Genomic DNA, 18,256 nt, shown 5'->3' with positions numbered 1-18,256 from the left:
GACGACAAATCACAAATTCTGGGAAAAAATCAAATCTCTTTTTATGGTCTGAAAGGCGTTCAGAAGTATCTGAAGTGTTGAAGATTTCGCACAGAGGCTAAGGAAGTGCGTATTATCTCCTCCTTGGTTTGTAATATTTCTTTCTCTACACTTTCGCAGTGTTCCAAAAAGACTCTAAAGGATGAAGAGTCAACAGAAATGCGATTTTCATAAAAATTCCAAACTACATTTCCATGCAATAAAAGCTGTGACGAGTTTGTCCTGTGACCTCTAATCTGACTGCTACTCCACCTCCTTTTTTTACAGATGAGAAGACCATCATCGCGATGATATCGCCAGTGGAAGATAAGCCTGATGACTGGGTGTCATGGTGATAAATCCCTGCGATGTGACAAAACAGAGTGCGATAATTTGTTCGCTAAAATATATTAAATGATCCTTTTTCGCGCGGATTGTGCGCCGTGAGGGATGTTAATTGAGTGCCAGCTGGCGATGGCCAGTCAGCCGTGTGCGTGGCAATCTGTGCGTGCAGATCGCCCGATGATGACCTAAGCAAACAGACGATTGAACTGAGCTTGACCGCGCGAAGACGTCACGCGAATTGTGTTGTGTGTGCGAATTGCAAGTGTGCTGGAAAATTTTCTGGACGCGCGGAGTGAGACTTGAGCATGTTCAGTATGTACGCGCTGGACGCTGGGCGACTGGCAAATGACACCCACAACGTCACGTGGGCGGGAGACGCTCCGCCGTCGCCAACAAGTGGCTTCGCGACGGACAACACCACCGAGCCCTTCTCCCTCAATGCCACCCAGACCGACATTATCAACAACGAACTCGTCCAGGCGACCTTCTGCCTCCTCTACACCATCATCTTCATCCTGGGCGTCGTTGGAAACCTCCTGGTGAGCTGCACAAGTGGCGAAAAGTGAAAAACAAACCATAAACCCTCGCCCAATTTCACCTCATTAACTATCAAGTGTAATTAAGTGAAATTTTTACAGCACAAACAGAGAAACAGAATTATTTTATGCCCCAGACTATCTATCTGTCCATTAACATTTTAGTGCTCACTGAAACGAACATGATGTTTCCAGGGATTTTACGAGAATTTTCCCTATTTTCACAGACTCACGAAGCTCTTTTCACCAAACATTTCTGGTCTTTATTGTTGTGAAACTTCATGTCAAAGGCAAAAAGTTACTAATTATATCCTGTTTAATTCATTATATTCATTATATATGCACTTTGCATCAGCATAAAATTTCCGTCTTTCAGCGAAATTGATAAGGGATTAGCAGAAAAAACATTCACCATTAAGATTTCATAGAGAGAGAGAGTGAGGGAGAGAGAGAGAATGAAAGAAACGTGATGCAGAGCTTTTATCAAGCTGAAAACATGTTCTAGGTTTTTCACTGAATTGCAGTCAATTTCCACGGTTTAAATCTTGTTTCTTGTACTGCCTTTAATGAGCTTAAACGCAGAGCTTCGCAAGACAAGCGTAAAGGCGCTTCGAGTTCGCTTGCACAAAAGTTTATGTTTCATTGAGAAGTTGGAGAATATAATTAACATTGGGGAGTGAATAACACAAGCGCTGTTCGAGTTTTGAGCAAATATATAACTTTTCACAGTTGTTTTGGGGTCTGTTTATCATTGAGAAATAGAAGAAATTTGCCTCAGATAAATTACAAAAATGTCTACACTTGCGAGGAACCGCCCACTTGTTTGCTCCGCCCACTTTCATATGTTCTTGGACAGGAAACATATTTGAGGGAGTTTTATGGTAGCACAGCGTCATGTCATGATAGTTAAAGGCACGAGAAGAGGTCAAATTTCAAATGCACACGTGGTTTTATGCAATGAGACAGTGATACACAGAGGTTTATGTTACATTCACCACATCTCTTGTCACTTGTATAACATTTACCTCAAACACTGCATCTGTCAACTGTTTCTATAATCTCTCCTCAGGTGTGCTATGTGGTATTCAGGAACAAAGCCATGCAGACTGTGACGAATTTCTTCATCACGAATCTCGCTCTGTCGGACATCTTGCTCTGCATCCTCGCCGTGCCCTTCACGCCACTTTACACCTTCCTGCGCCGCTGGGTTTTCGGCGTGGCGCTGTGTCACTTGGTGCCCTTCGCGCAGGGCTGCAGCGTGTACATTTCCACGCTCACGCTCACGGCCGTGGCGATAGATCGCTTCTTCGTGATCATGTATCCCTTCCAGCCGCGCATGAAACTGTCCGTGTGCATCTGGATCATCGTGACGATCTGGATGTTCTCCATTCTGGGTACAATGCCGTACGGGCTCTTCATGCAGATCATCACCGGCAAGGATGACCAGAACGCCGATGTGGCGCTGTGCGAGGAGGATTGGCCCTCGGAGCAGTGGCGGAAGGTGTTCGGAGCCCTGACGTCACTGCTGCAGTTTGCCTTCCCGCTGGTCATCATCACTTACTGCTACATTTGTGTGTCTATCAAGCTCAATGATCGCGCCAAGTCGAAGCCCGGCAGCAAGACCTCGAAGCGCGAGGAGGCGGATCGCGACCGGAAGAAGCGCACCAATCGGATGCTAATCGCCATGGTGGCGGTGTTCGCCATCTCCTGGCTGCCGCTGAACCTTGTGAACATCTTCCACGACTTCTACTCGGTGGAGGAGGAGTGGCAATTCACCACGCTGATCTTCTTCATCTCGCACTGCGTCGCCATGTCCTCCACGTGCTACAATCCCTTCCTGTACGCCTGGCTCAACGAGAACTTCCGCAAGGAGTTCAAGCAACTCATGCCGTGCTTCTTCGGTCCCAACAGCGCCCTCGCGAGCGCCCCCTCGGCCAGCATGGCGGAGGGCAGGAACCGACCCAAGGCGCGCAGCTCCCAGTGCAATGGCGCCAACAGCGAGGCCATGGCGGAGAGTCTGCTGCCGCAGAAGAGCAACACGGCGCCACGTGACGACGGAGATTGCGTCAATATGTCAACCACAGGCACCGTCGCCTCCTCGACCACGGCAGCTTCCTCGTCCACGTCGTCCTCGCCGCCGCCGTACGCGGCCGCCGTGAAGCACCACGATAAGACTTTCCTCCTCCCCAGCGGCGTCCTGGAGACCCACTTCGAGGAGAATCCCATGACAAACAATGCATGAGTGACACCTCAACGCGGTAAGTTTGCTCACAACACCTTTTTTATCGTCCAATGTCGCAACCTCGAGAGTTCACGGTTCTGACGTCACTCGGCGATATGGATTATCAGGGCTTTTCAATGGGTAACCATATTCACCTGAGTGGCTTTGTTCGCACAGTTCTCCGAGACATGAATCCCTTCACGTGTACCAGGATGTTTTGCGAGGAACTTTGGACAGGAGTTCTTGGAAGGCATTGAAAGAGTCGCGGCGATTGCTGGGGCGGAGCTTAACAGTTGCTAATTTTTATTATCACTACATTTCGACTTTAGGGCTTCAATTTCGGTGATTTTGTGTTCATTATTACTATTGCTATTAAAAGCAGAAAAAGTCATCAAATGGATGAAAATTAGGTAGATATTAGTTGATTTTAGTCAGTTTTTAGTTAGTTTTTAGTCGTGAAAAGTCTTGTGGGCTTTTCCATACAGACAAATTTTTCCCATTTTTGTCTTTCTCTTGCAATTTCCAAGCACGTATGTTTGGAAAAAATGTATGGCAATTGAGAGTGAGACTTCAGAATGATATTCAGTTCGATTTCCTGATAAGAGATAAAGATCTCCGGGATATAACAATATATTTCCTCTCTTGGCATAATCTCAGGGAAAAGACAATTTCCCCATAAATACAGTGGAGAGACACTTTGTGTGTTCTAGAGATTGTTCACTCTATCGTCCGTGCCTGAGAGGGTGGGTTTTTCGGGGTGGCTGTCTTAGGTATGGTTTGTGGCACTTTCGGGCGGGGGGAGTATGTAAATACACACACAAAGTGAGAAGACAAATGGCACCATTCGATGGATCATTTGATAGAGAGACTAGAGAGAGAGAGAGAGTGAAGGGGAGAGATTCGGTCGATGGGGTTTGGCGCTGTTTTGTGCGCTTTTTTCCTCCACCAAATGTGCTAACGATGCCCTTCCCAAAAAATTCAGATTTGTGTCTGAGTTTTTCCTTCCACACACACTGAATTGACGTCAGTTAATGGCACAAGTCGTTTTATCGAGAGGCTTCAAATGATGGCACAATTGCAAACTGTTGCTCGCAGAAAATACGATTTGTTGTATCGATGATTGGATGAATCTGTCGAATGGTTTCAATCACCCCGTCGTGAAATGATTCCGATGGCATGTAAACAGAGGCTCACATCCATATGCCTGTGTGTTTGTGTGGATATTATACACATTTTTGTGGTTTCCACGCAAAAATGTCTCCTTGAATTACAAGCGGAGAAACGAGGAAAATATGGTAACGCCGAGTGATGGCAAGACAAGTCCTCCAGAAGCCACAGAGTTGCTCAATTGAATTTGCGAAAATGCCCCTCACAGAGTGGCTCTCAAATTGATTTTTCACAAGGGAAAATGATATTTCTCGGACAGGATATCCTCTGGTGGCCTTCCTCTGGCCATTACACGTCGGGGGCGGATGTGAAAAAAATCATTATTAAACGAGAGAAATGGGATTATTTTGGGCGAAAAGTTGTATAGGTAGGAGGAAAATGGTGGAAAGGAGGAAAACAGCTTTTCATGGAAAAGTATTTGAGATCACACAAACACACACAGAGACGCTCGTGTGGCGGATAAATTGGGGAGAAAGAAGAAAATGTCTCTTAAATTTCACAATATAACGTCAGAAATGATGATACGTGGAAAAAATGTCAGCGTGATGCTGAAAGATTTCATGCAATTCCTCACGATGTGATGTTCTGCTGGGAAAGCTCTTTCTATCTGTGATTCGTCGGCGAAAGCTTCTTTACAAAGCACGCGTGGTGTTGCCTAAAATTCTGTGATTTAATACCCGCCCAGGATTGCCTTCCTTAAGACACTCTGTTGAGTAAATTAGATAAACTGAATAATGAGTACTTGGAAGTTAAAATATTCACCAGACAATCTTCATGGTAGAATCGCTTCTTGCAAAATCTACCTGCTGACTTTTCCACCGTCTTCATCGCCAGTGCGTTGGCATTAGCATAAAAAGGGAGAAGCTTTTAAAGCTACCTGCCAAATATTTGCACAAAACTCCTTAAGAGATAGATCATAAAGGTCCTGCGGAAGAGGATTCGCCAATTAATTGTTTGAGATGAGAGAGGTCAGTGAATGTTTTATGCGATGACTGATGAAATCACATTCCTTGAAAGCTCTCTAGTTGATTTTCTTGGCTTCTGGCATTACAAAAGGGGGAGATAATGTGGTCAGAAGTGGTGTACAGATCATTAGGAGTTTTAGGAAATGAAAGTGTTACAATTAATGCAATATTTGGCTCACAACTTTGATTTTATATTGATTATTTTACTCTCAGAAATAAATTTTTTTTTAATCTTAGTCTTTATTTAGCCAGTTTTAGGCTTTATTTAGTCAAACATAACCGTGTGAAAATGTTATTTTAAAGTTGTCAGTTAGATTTGAGTTAGTTTTCGGTTAGATTTGGGTCATTCGTTGATTTTAGCCTTTCTATGAGCAATCCATGAAGTCCTGGAGAAGATTTTAGCCCTATTATCTTCCCCTTTGGCATTTCATACAACTCAATTGCCAAAATATCAGCACAAGCATTTCCATTCCACTTCCCAATCGTAAGTCACATTGGAAAATAGGAATAAAATATTTATTCAATTTTATTGATTGGGTTTACCTTAGGGTGTTGCCTTACCGCAACTTTTTTACTTCTTCTTTTTGGGGGGAAATTCACCTTAAAGCTCTTGAGATTAAAGAGTTACCACGAATTTCACCATCATTCTTACATATTTCATCGAAGCAAGGGCGAATTGCAGAGTGTTATGGCTTTTCTGACTGCAATCTCTCGACATCTGAATTTATATCATTGCATTGCTGAAAGTGACATGCAATATGTTGTCTCCTCGAAGAAAAGTTCACGTGACGGAAGCTCGTGTCGATCTGGAGAGAGAGAAAGAGAGTCTTTAGATGGGGTTTGTGTTGACAGACTAAACAAGGGGCGTAGAGGAAAAGAAGGGCAAACTAATCATTCTCTGGCGGAAGATTGATTCTGGAAGATATCAAGCCTTGACCTGCAGCACTTTAGCCCCGACAATTCAGCCCTAAAACCCCAAATATGTGTGCGAAGACACGTAGAGGAGGAACGAATGGAGGGCCGTCATTTGTTGGTTCATTTGTGAGTGGCAGAAAAGCGGGAAAATCTATTGGAATAACGACATTCACTTAGATTAGCACATTTCCACCCTCGAGGCATTCTTTGCCACCCCCTCGACTCCCCACCATTGTCGCCACGCATATAAACATTTTAGTGGAGTTGTGACACAATGGGTCTGCTGTTGATTAGTGATTAATAATACAATATCCATTACATTATCCTTCTGCCATGTAACACGGCAAAAGTACACACAGACATTGGGATATTATCTATTTATTCACGAGCGCAATATTCACCCCCTTGAGCCACACACACGCGCGAGAGGGGCGGAAAGTGGTGGCAAAAGTGGCGGCAAACTTTCCTCTCAACTCCAATAAAATTGGGTAGCAAAATACCACTGGCAATTGGGAAACTTTATCAATTGACTCGTGATAGTGAATGGAGGTTTCCCATAATAAATTTTCACCCTCCGAACTTCCCCATTCATTTGTCGTTAACTTGGGCAAAAAGTGCGCCTGCAATTCGCTGAGCACAGATGAAAATCTTCATTTTTACGATCCTCACACACCGACAATCTGTGTGGAAAGTGCTGAGATGCACATATATAGCTAATTCTCCATAAAAACATGCTCACATTAAATTTACTTGAGTGAAATCTTACCTAAAAACGTCTCATGTTCGTTTGTGTGAGTGTTTAAGGAGATTTTCTTTTCACATTAATGCTCGAGTGAATTGTGAAAAAAAGTCACAAATTGTTAAATCAAGCTCACATAGACATAAGCTTGTGCTTTTATAAACTGACAGAAATTCTAGATCGTGTCAAAGCTTAAAATAACACAAAAAAATTGAGAAACTTTGTGAAGCACAATTCAGAGAGTCTTAGAAGTCTTACAGAAAATTCAAGGGGAAAATCACTCGTGATTTAAGACTGTTAATTTTATCCACAAATTGCCGCTAGAGGGCAGCAGTTTAAAAGCATGTAGTATTTGTGATTACATTTGACAAACCAATCTTTACCACAATTTAAACAATGAACTAATTTAGGGTGTTTTAACACATCTAAATAATCAGAAATACAATCGAAACTTCTACATGCATTTCAAAATTGAACAATTGATCAGCTGATGATGAAACGAGGCATTATCCTGACCAGGATCACGCCAGGAAGTCATAAAGTGTGAGAATGCGCGAGAAGATTGAGAAAATTATGCGAATCATGCGATATTAGCGTCCCTCACGCTGAATTTGCTGCCCTCTGGTGGCGATATGGGGAGAAAACAATCAAATACTTAAATATATTTAAATTTCATTAAAATATTCAAAAGATATTTAAATATAATTTGATTTGATTCTATATTTTGACCGAAAATATTCCATTTCTGATTGTTTTGCAAATTTACATGCAAAAATTAGCTTTTTATTTTGATTATTGAATAAAATGTCGCAGAAAATATTTCCACCACTGTTGAAGTGAAGTCAATATAAAGACCGTGAAGTAAACTCAAAATAATTACATACATAATTTGCGAATGTTTTGCAACTTTGTGACATTTTCACCCGATTTTCCTCCCCCAAACTCAACTTTCTCTCATGGCAACCACGTGGAAAAAAGGCCTCAAAGAATGGAAAGTTTTTATCTCGTTTGTCGTAATTTAATTCACAGAGAATCAAGCTATGACAGAGTTTCTGGGTGTGTGTGTGTGGAAATTTTATTTGTCGTCTGTAATGTGTGTCAACGGGACGTCTTTGGAATATAAAAGTTTACCTTCAGCTCACACCCAAAGTGCACTCAATGGAGTTGTTGTGCAACTTTTATTGGTTGCAAATTAGCGTAATTTCACTCCTTGGGGGTGTTTTTATCTCAAGAGCCCACCGTTTTATGTCATTAATTACTCACAGCATTTCCCATTTTTCCCTCACTTGTGTGTGTGTGTGTGTGTGTGTGTGTTTACCTGGGGTAATTTTTACATGACGGGTTGGAGGCTAATTTCTCTTCTTGCACACCTCAAATGGGCGGAAGGCGCACGATAAATAACTGTGCGTAATTGAAGTTATAAGAATGTGACATTCCACCCACTTCTTCATCAACTCTATTTCACATTTTACGCCCCATTGCGGTGTAGGTGGATGAAAATAAATGGGTAAACTTGCTACAAGGCAATAACACTTGTCTTCAGAGCTTCAGCAACTTTTACAGACACATTTCACAGTGTTTTCTTCAGCACTTTTGCTCACAAAGTGTTACCTAAGCGACAGGTATTTATACACCTTTTTTTTATTGTGCTGTGTATACAATTATGTACATCTCAATCGCTCTATAAAATGCACACGATTGAGAGCATGTCTGAAGAATTCAGAAGATTTCTCGTGGGCGCAGTTAATAATTCAGAGAAGAATTCAACTTTGCAAAAAGTTGGCGCTTTGAGCAATCTTATCAGTTCATTATTTTCTCCAAATTAAATTCCACCCTCGTGTGTTTGTGGCACATAAAATATGCCAGAATCTTTCAATTTGTCCCCGGGGAATTCCTCCTTTTTGCCTTTGCCGCCTTAACGTCCCTAATCGAGCCGCCCCATGAAGATTGCCTTCAATATGCTTTTGCAACATAATTCATCAATCTTCGGGATTAGGAAGAAGGGCGAAAAAAGGAGCTCTTCGGTGGGATGTTTGTGGGTTGAAAAATGGATTGCAGCATAATTCTTCATTTGGCAGTTAAATTGCCACTTGAGCAGGAATGATTGCAATTTGAAAAATTTACGAGATACTGAAGATGTGATAATAATAGAGACACTGAGCTCGAGGGGGAGCTTTGGAAAGCTTTTGCAGCAAATAACTGTTGCGGCGGGTAAACACTTTATTAACGTTGCCCAAGGGGAGAATCAGTCGCAAGTTGAGACCACTAGCTTTGTGATTATTCAATCATTTCATTGATTATTCGTGATTTTTAATGAAATAATTGATTATTTCATTAGAGAACATTAAGTTTCCACAAAAATCGCTTTGTTATTTGCCCCTTGTGTCGCCCCAAGTTTGAAATTGCACTATTGGACGATGGAATTATTGAGTCATAAATTCCATAAATTATAGTTTTACGTTCTCCTCCTTCACTTTTGTGCATAAATCATGGACGCAGCGCGGGAAAAGACGGTGGAAAGAGGGCGGGAAAGCGGGAATTACGATGAGTATTTGATGTTCTCTCAATCCTCGTGACAAGCGCCATATCCTCCACCCACTTGTCAACTCTGCCCGGAGCAATTTATACCGAGAATGTCAACAATGTTGCCAAAAAGGCATCCGCAGGACTTGCGTCGCCCGAGAGCAATGACTCTCGGCACGATTGACCAACCCACTTTGCTTTTATGACTCGCCACGTTCTCGGTCATTTGAGTTTTAAAATATCCCCCATCGGAGCTGAAAAGGGGGTCGTTAAGTCATTTCGTTGAGATAATGCCTGAGATTTATACGCCATTTCTTTGGCACTGTGTCATTTATTCTTCGCATGCCCGCAAACATCCACTCAATTGTCTGTAAACTCTGCACTATTTATTAAGCGAGAATCCTAACAATTTCCAGTTGAAAAATTCCCCCAAAAATATGTCAAATGTCTTCGGAAATCCCGTTTAAAAATTGACAAACATTTGTGGAAAATTTAGTACACATTTTCAAAATTACTTGAACTGTACTGCTCAATATTTAGCTTAAAAAGTGCTTTGTTCAGCACTTTTAATCAGCATCATCATTAAATTGTGACATAAAATCAAGAGAATTAGCTTAAGTTCTTCTGCTGAGCTAAAAGGGTTAAAATATATTCACTCCACTAACACTGGATGATTTCTATAGAGTTGTAGGCTGTGAAGAAACCTCCTTAAAATGCCCCTATTTAAATATTGGAGGCACACAAGTTGCTCACAAAGAGTGTATTTTCTGTTCATGCACGGAAAACGTGTTGAATAGTAAAATCATCACAAACACATTTCATGTGGAGTCTCTTAACAATATGCCTTGAGCGATTTTGCATGTCTTTTTCATGGGGAAAAGGTGCCTTTGAAATATCTGACTAAATTGTGGTTCTGCATTCAGTGGCAAAAATTTCACACAAGTGCAAACATTTTCATTCACCGGAGAAACCTTACAATGCTGCACACTCGTAAATTTTCTTTTTTTTTTCAAGAAAAATATATAAATCGGAGCGACTCACGAGGAAATTTTCCAGATAGCGTTTTCTTATGAAAAATATCTATTCATTTTTTCCCTCCCTTGTGCTCGTCTGTTCACATGCAAAAGGAATAATAAAACAAACTCTGTGAATGGGAGAATTTATTCTTTTTCTCTCTGACTTCAATTGTACTTCTTCTGTGGACTTGCAGTGCAGATTCATGACAAAGAACATTGGCATTTGTGTTATAATTTGTTGTTATTGCAATCCTCACAGTTGGAAATTCTTTTGGCAAACGCGTTGCGATTGGACAAGTCGAATGACCTCATTTTCTGCTCCCATCCAAGGGGCAGATAATACAGTCGGAAGTGGTGTACAGCTTTAAAGGAAGTGTTAGAATATTTAGCAAATGCTTCGATTTCAACCAATTGAAGCATTCAACATCTGTTCTTACAAAATATTAGCATTTGAGGAACTTAACACTCTTGAGACGTTAAGAAATCTCCGTTGTTGTGTAGATTTAAGGGCAACTGGCTCCCCCTTGCGACCCATCAGATGTGGAAATGGCCGAAGAGACGCGCTGAGGGATTATTTTGGGGTGGTGCTGATGGCAAAAATATTGTTTCTCGTACACATTTGATCCCTCCTCATTGTCAAGATGGTACAAATTGCACGACAAGTGCGTGAAGCAATTTGTACCGTTTTCATTATTGAATTTTGTCCTTTTCCTCTCTTCCTTGCCACCGATGATGCCGAAGGTATAATCCTGCCGAGATGTGTGGGGGGAAAAACCACTTGGCAGCATGAGGACAAATTGCGACTTGATTAACAATTATCCCTTAAGCCTTATTAGGTGAAAATTGTCGTTGGCAATGCTTTATTTTGAGGGTAAGGGTGTTTTTATGCTGTTTCCAACGAACCATTTGTGCATTGAGATGGGAATGAAATGGGAAATGTAATTTCCACCTTAACAATGGCTCCATCAAAGAGTAATTGTCGTGAAATGCTTGAGCAATGAATTTTCCTCCATTGAATCACTTTGCAATGTGTACAAACTTTGCTGGTCCAGCTTTTCTCAATCGACTTTGTGCGATTTCTCGTGATAAATCACTCCAAATGCCAATGAGACATTATGTGTGGGGAAATCGCAGGAAAATCCATGTGATAAAGGCAGGATTTTCCGTGGTATTAAGTATGATCTGTGCAATCTAACCTTTCGCATTCAGCATGATTTCTATCCCGGCAAACGGACGGACAAAAATGGATCATTGGATTAAGTCAGGGAAGGTGAAAAGGTGAAAGTGAGGAAATATAAAACGTCCAAGTGTGTGGACATTTCCCGCTGGCAAATGATTCTCCTTCTGCTTCAGGTGTTGCCACGAATTTGTCTTCCAGCTTGTGAAATTGCTTTTCGAATAGCGAGAAAAATGGAAATTGTCAAGAATGAATTGTTCTCAAGACAAATGTACATTTAATTAGAGACTTTCCATCTGACTTTTCTGACTTCACTTCGACGCAATTAAAGAATTCATTAGTTTTCTCTCGATTGAGAAGCAAAATTGCGGAAGTAATTAAAAAATTCCTCAGAAGGAAAAGGATTTTCCACGGTGCAATTGTGTATGAAAGTTAATAAATCCTTTATAACTTCCTTCAATTCATGTTAGAATGAGAATCCTTTTGAGACACAGGAAATGTTGGAAGAATTATTGCAATTTTGCTATTCAATAACTTCAATATAATTCGAATAAAGGGAATAAAGTGACTAAAGAACAAGAATTATTATGGTAATAGTTTGTGAACAATAATAACTCACGCTTTATTGCTTCATTCTTACATTTTGATCTCATTTTGAAGAGTTATTGAGAATGCCAAGGGGGAGATAGTGTGTCTAAATTCTGTTCAGAAATCTCTCTGAAGATTTTCAATACCCAAAATGTTGAAAAACTCTTCAAATGCTTTGATTTCAAATCGAAAGAACTGATATGTATTATAATAACTCAGTATTTGCTCATAAACATTTTTCATCTTGTTATTCCAGTTTTCCCACCAGAAAATGCGCTTTTTATCAAATTGTGAGGTTATGAATCCGACTTCAAATATTTTTTGGACTAATTTTATTTCTTTCAAGCCTGAAAATAAGTAAATATAGCGAATACAACAATGTTTTAATGTTTAAAAGTAAAATGAAATTACAGTTTTGAAAATATTGCTTTCAGATGAGTTGAATCCGTTAAATCGTATGATTCGAACTGGGATTAACGAAAGAGATGTAAATGTAACTCTTGAATATATATTGCTCATTATATCAAACATGAGAACAACAATTCGGCGGTCGCAGCAGTGATTTCGGACAGAATTGATGAAAACAGGAGTTTCGCGTCGTCCTTATTGTCTCAATGCACAACAGTAAATCACAATAGCGGGATATTGACATGTTTGGCGCTCTCGGAAGTGTTGTGATGGACATTGACTGAAATGGATCGTGATTAAGCGCTGCTCAACGGCGAAGAGCGGCTGAAAAAGCGCTGGTGCGAAGATGACTTTCGCTTGTTTGTCCACTGGATAGGATAACAGCGTAAATATGAGATGTCATTGCTGGCCTGTTGACTAATTAAGTCGAGGATGGTGAAAAGTGGGCGTCCGGAGCCGCCCACCGGCGCCAATCCAAGGCTGTGCTTTCAGCCAAGCGAAAGCTCTCCCAAAGCTGCCCACGAATTTGCAAAAGTGCCAAGGCAAGTGATTGACGATAGTGAAAGCGGTCTTTGGGTGTAACAATGTCGCACCATTTCCACCGATATGAAGTCATATAATCGAAATGGCTCACGTTGAACCCTCGAGGGTTTCTAGACTACGGAAAATAAGTTTGGCCAGAAAAAGGTTACACAACCCAAAAGGGATACTCATCAAACTATTTGGCTGTAAAATTTATTGGCTCATTCACCACGTATTTACTTAATCTCTTAGCAGAGGCAAACGCTCAAAATATGTTGAGCCAAAATCGATCAAACACACGCAAACATCTCATATTCACCATGAATTCATTGTTGAATTTCCCGCTGTGCAGAGAAATTCTGTGCAAACTCAAAAATTCCAGCAGAACTGCAAAAGCTCCGCCGCATTGTGTTCATGGTGGAAAAGTCCATTAAAGGTTTAATACAAGGGGTAAATGAATAGTCGATATTTGACGCGTCTTAATGGCCTCAATTAAATAGACAAAAATTATTATTTTCCAAGTTAAATTTGCAAGAAAAAAACTAAAAATCAAGTATTTGACGATTTTCTCCACATATCGCCGCCAGAGGGCAGGGAAGTTGGGGTTAGGGACGCTAATAGAAGAGAAAGGCTCTAAAAATGCGAGTGATTTTCCCCTTGGTTTTTATATTAATTGTTAAAGCAATTTCTACGAAATGTTATAAGTTTATTGTTCAAACCACTGAAAGAATAATGATTTCCATTAATAATTCTATGTGTATTTCGCCCATTTTGCCTCTCATTGTAGAGTTTTGTGGGAAATTTTGCTGGCTTTTTGGAAAAACAAGGAAATTTCTCATGATTAAATATTATGAAACGAGATGAAAAACTATCATTTGGCCAAAGGATTCCTTCATCAAATGGTGTCTCTGCCATTTCGCATGCTCTGGTGAATATCAGCAAAAAGGCTCCATAAATTAATGAACAAACATTAATTTGTGGGGTTTTTTTCTCTACCGAATGTGATTCAATTTATGAGCAAAATTTCCACCCGTGATTTTGCAAATAGACTTTTAAATATTGCAATTTTCAATCATACGCAACCAAAATAAATCTGCCATGTCATTTGTAATTGTGTTGTGGGACAGAAAGGCATATTCATGTGTCATGAATATTGTAGAAAGCAATTTAATTTTTCTCTGCCTGCGAGCGAAAAGGAATGGAGAGAAAATTACAAGATACTTCGTGAGGAAATCTTCTGCAGAATCCTGGTAATGTTGGCGACAGGCGTGTTGCAAGTCAATTAATTGGTAAACACCTCACAAATGCATCTGCTAACCATCTAATTGACTCTGCAGCACGCACCAAACTGGCCTATCATGTGCAGGAAATTATGTCTCAATATATGCTTGAGTGTTAGAGACAATTACGAACACAAAATGTCAGTCCTCGAAGCCAAAATCAACAATGAACTGCCAGGATTGGAGAGCGTTTACTGGAAGCCAGTCACGTATTTAATATTGATTTTCCAACGATAGATACTCAATGGCCAACACGTAAGCATAATATCACTCCTGAAGATGAGATAAAAGTGCATGGCATTAAAATAGAGACTGATACCGTGAATCACTGTCAATGCAATCGATTTGCTCTTCAACTCAACAAGAAAAAACTGATAAAGTCTCCTTCACCACAATAGGAAGATAATAACCATTGAGAACTGAAGAGATTTAATTCATTTTCAACCCTTGTATTGAGGGAAAATCCTTGAGAATATCTGCATATCTTTCGCGACAGTTGTTTTTATAAATTCAGCAAGGGGGAGATAATACGGTGAGAAATGGTGTACAATTTAGAAGAAGTGGTGGAAAGCTTTTAGAAATATCCGTAAATCAACGTTTTTGTTGGTTGCAATTAAAAGAGTGTTTGCCAAAGAGGTTTAGTGTAGGAAGTTAAGAGAATAGCAATCTAGAGAAATTCTGACTAATTCTATTTTCAACCCAAATTCACCAGTTTTAATGAATGAATTTAATTGTATTTGAAATGCGCTTCGTAGATTTGCTGTTGCAAATTGTATGTGCAGAAACAACAAAACAATATATATATTTAATCAAATTGGGCATTTAGCCGAAAGTGGATAAAGTGTATCACGTGTTTCCCATCCAAAATCCACTTTGATGAGCTTCACAGCAAATAAAGCTTTTATCTCGCTGACCATTTGCTCATGATGATGAAATTAAATGGAATTTTGAGTCGCCAGTGTGTTTGGGGAAATATGAAAATCATTCTTCACTCCCTTTTGGAGCTTTTCACATCGTAATAAAGTGAGTAAATATGATACTGAGAATTGTGGGCATTTGCTAACCAACCAGACAACGTCCGAAATGATTCAATTTCTACGAATTAGAGAAGCAATTCTCTCTTGGCCAACAAAAGTTAAGTGATTCAATTAGGATGGCAAACAATATTTGTTTGGGGAATTTCAACAAATCACATAGGAAAGAAGAAAATTCTATTGCTTTATCATAAACTTCCTACACTTCCTGTTGAACTTTGGCGTTTGTTTTTAGTACCCCTCCTCTTTTTAAGCGCGCTCTGGTTTTTTTGCGTATAAAAACAGAGATTTTTCCGCCTTACAATGTCGCGCAAACATGCAAACAACCATGAATTTTTACGATTCCACGAGTGCACTATCAATTTCTCCTTTACTTTCAGATTCAACGTGAGATGCTTTTCAGTGAGGTGCAATTTTTACAGAGCGAATTTACTGTCCAACGACAGCTTGAGGTGAGCTATAAAGTCTGGATCACAACTAAAGCAGCGCAAGACTTCATTAAGCACCATTTTGCAAGGAGAGCCACTTGTATTATAATGCTATTTTGTATAGGATGAGAGACTATATAATTCTATGTGAAGGAAAAACCATGTTGAGATGGGAATTTGTGGCGAGAAGAGATGCTGCTAAGGAGCCCCAAATAGCAATCTTCAGCGTTGATTTTCTCCAATCAAACTGTCGAAGAAGCTTTTCTCACATTTCACTAATTTTTACAGTCATTCGCGCTGAGGGGAAAATCAATTACGAAGATGTCAATTTCACCACAAATTCCTTGATTATATAAGCCCCATTATCAATATTCTTCGATGTAGAAATCTGAGTTCCTTCCGTTTCTTAAGAAAAATACAGAGAGCTTGATGACGCGAGGGAGAAAAGCATTCAAGATGTTAGTGCTAAATAGAGTTATATTATAGTGTAGACTTAGATATTGAGAATGTAGGCTTAGCATAGGAGTTTATGTAAATTATATGAGTAGGTATTGATGATGTGTGATAAAGAAACATATTAATGAATAAATAATTGTTAAATTGACTGTATTGTGCGAATATTACTTGAGCACTACTCGCTTTCCAACATTATTTAACACTTGTGCAAAATATTCCTATGCAATTTCTGACCTCAAAAGTCGAGTCCGCTCTCGATGGACACTTTCATGTCAAGACATTGGGTGATTTGGGCAATTTTTAGTGCGGAAAAATGTCTCCTGATCGGCTCTAAGGGTAAGAAGTCTGCCTTTCTTTCCCCGTTTTCTTCCCTTCTTCGCACAAATTCTCGTATCCAAAGTCGATAAGACCGATATTTTGCGACGTCACGTGTCTTAATCTTTAGGTTCAGCCACAATCTTACTCCGCCTGAACAGAAAACGATGAAAAATCGATTTTACATAGTTTTATTGGTTAGTTAGTTTTTTTTGGTTTACAAAATAAATAAACATCTATACTTTAAATAATGATTTAGAGTAAAAATACCGAATTTGATAGAATGTAATGTACAAAACAAGCACCAAAATGGAATGAAATGTTGTCCAAGACCTCTGTCTGGAAGACAGAAAGGTCTCAACCATCATTGAATTTGGATCCATCTGTATAGTTTGTATTCTGCTGAATGTTTTGGGGAAAATTGAGAAATACTGCTGGCCGAGAAGACACTCCAATTTCCTCTCGCTCCGGACAAGAAGATGAAGAGGAACGACTTCCAGCGAGTAAATCGAGAAGGAATTGTCCAAGGAGCAAAGAAATTCTTAATTACATCGGAGCACATTGTGTGCAAACATTAAACTAACAAACTACGAGTCCTTGATGCGATGTCTCCCACCCTCTCGGTTATTAATTACAGGACTCATCCGTTCTCGTTCGGCGGGGACGCGCTGTGGGAGGCATTCTGCTTCAATCATCATTAAAGGAAAATGATATCATTAGCTCGACGCCTTGACTGGCGCACTGAGGCATTGGCACTCGAGTGGCGAAAGGTGTTAAACAGCAAGGAATCCCAGAGTGTCCCTCTTAAATTGCTAATGCGAGACACACGCTTTTTTCATAGTCCTCCATAGGATATCCCAGCAATTTGCCCAAGTATTAACATGTAAATAGATTTTCGCCACATTGCTTGTCACGCGCGTTTTGAGGGTTACTTTTCCGGGGGGTGGAAGTAAATATTCACCTCATTTTCTCGCCAATTAATTTTTGGAAAATCTTTTGATATGACGAATATCTCATTTTATCTCTCTGTGTGTTTTTTGGTCGTAATCCATTATGAAAATTCATTACATTGTGCGCGTTGTCCTTCGTCGCACTTTTCCTCCTTTTTTTTTCACCCACCCAGAAAAAAAACCTTCCTTTTGCCGCCCATGAGATCAAAGCACGATGATGAAGAATGAAATTGAATTCGGGGTAATTTTGGCGAGATGATGTGGAAGGGCGAGAGATAAAGAAGTGCGCCTGTAAAAAAAGCGAGGGTTTCTGTGTGAAAATTGGTGAAATGTCCAGGAAAAAACGCCAATGACTCAACGCATCTTCGTTTCGCCCAATGATGAACTTGAGCCAGAAACAAAGATAGAGAGAATGATGGGAAGATCTCAACACGCATGAGATGATAATTTCTTTATACATCTTCTCTCTGTCAACATGATTTTCTCCGTGAACTCGTTCAATGGAGACGATGAGAGACCAGAAAAAAGAAATCTTAATGGCATTTGATGTTTCTTCCGCACGTACAATCCTGGCCATTTAAGCTGTCTCTTTTCCGGGGAAGAATCATGATGCTTTTGTGGAAGAAAAACAGTGAAATCATCAGTGGAAAATC

At 40.1% G+C, this 18,256-nt stretch overlaps 1 protein-coding gene across 1 annotated transcript; it reads left to right on the top strand.

Annotated features, from left to right (window-relative positions):
* Nucleotides 1-668: 668 nt before the first annotated feature.
* On the top strand, nt 669-16,485 carry LOC132255899 (prolactin-releasing peptide receptor-like). Its single transcript, XM_059752070.1, has 3 exons — nt 669-902; nt 1,969-3,157; nt 15,835-16,485. Exons 1-2 carry the CDS (start codon nt 669-671, stop codon nt 3,139-3,141), a joined length of 1,407 nt encoding a protein of 468 aa, XP_059608053.1. The 3' UTR covers nt 3,142-3,157; nt 15,835-16,485.
* The last annotated feature ends 1,771 nt before the right edge of the window (nt 16,486-18,256 follow it).

This window comes from Phlebotomus argentipes, unplaced genomic scaffold (assembly GCF_947086385.1).
Source record: "Phlebotomus argentipes unplaced genomic scaffold, Phlebotomus argentipes genome assembly contig_5, whole genome shotgun sequence".
Taxonomy (NCBI): domain Eukaryota; kingdom Metazoa; phylum Arthropoda; class Insecta; order Diptera; family Psychodidae; genus Phlebotomus; species Phlebotomus argentipes.
The sequence above is the reverse complement of the archived record's forward strand: the minus strand, read 5'-3'. Positions and strand labels throughout refer to the sequence as shown.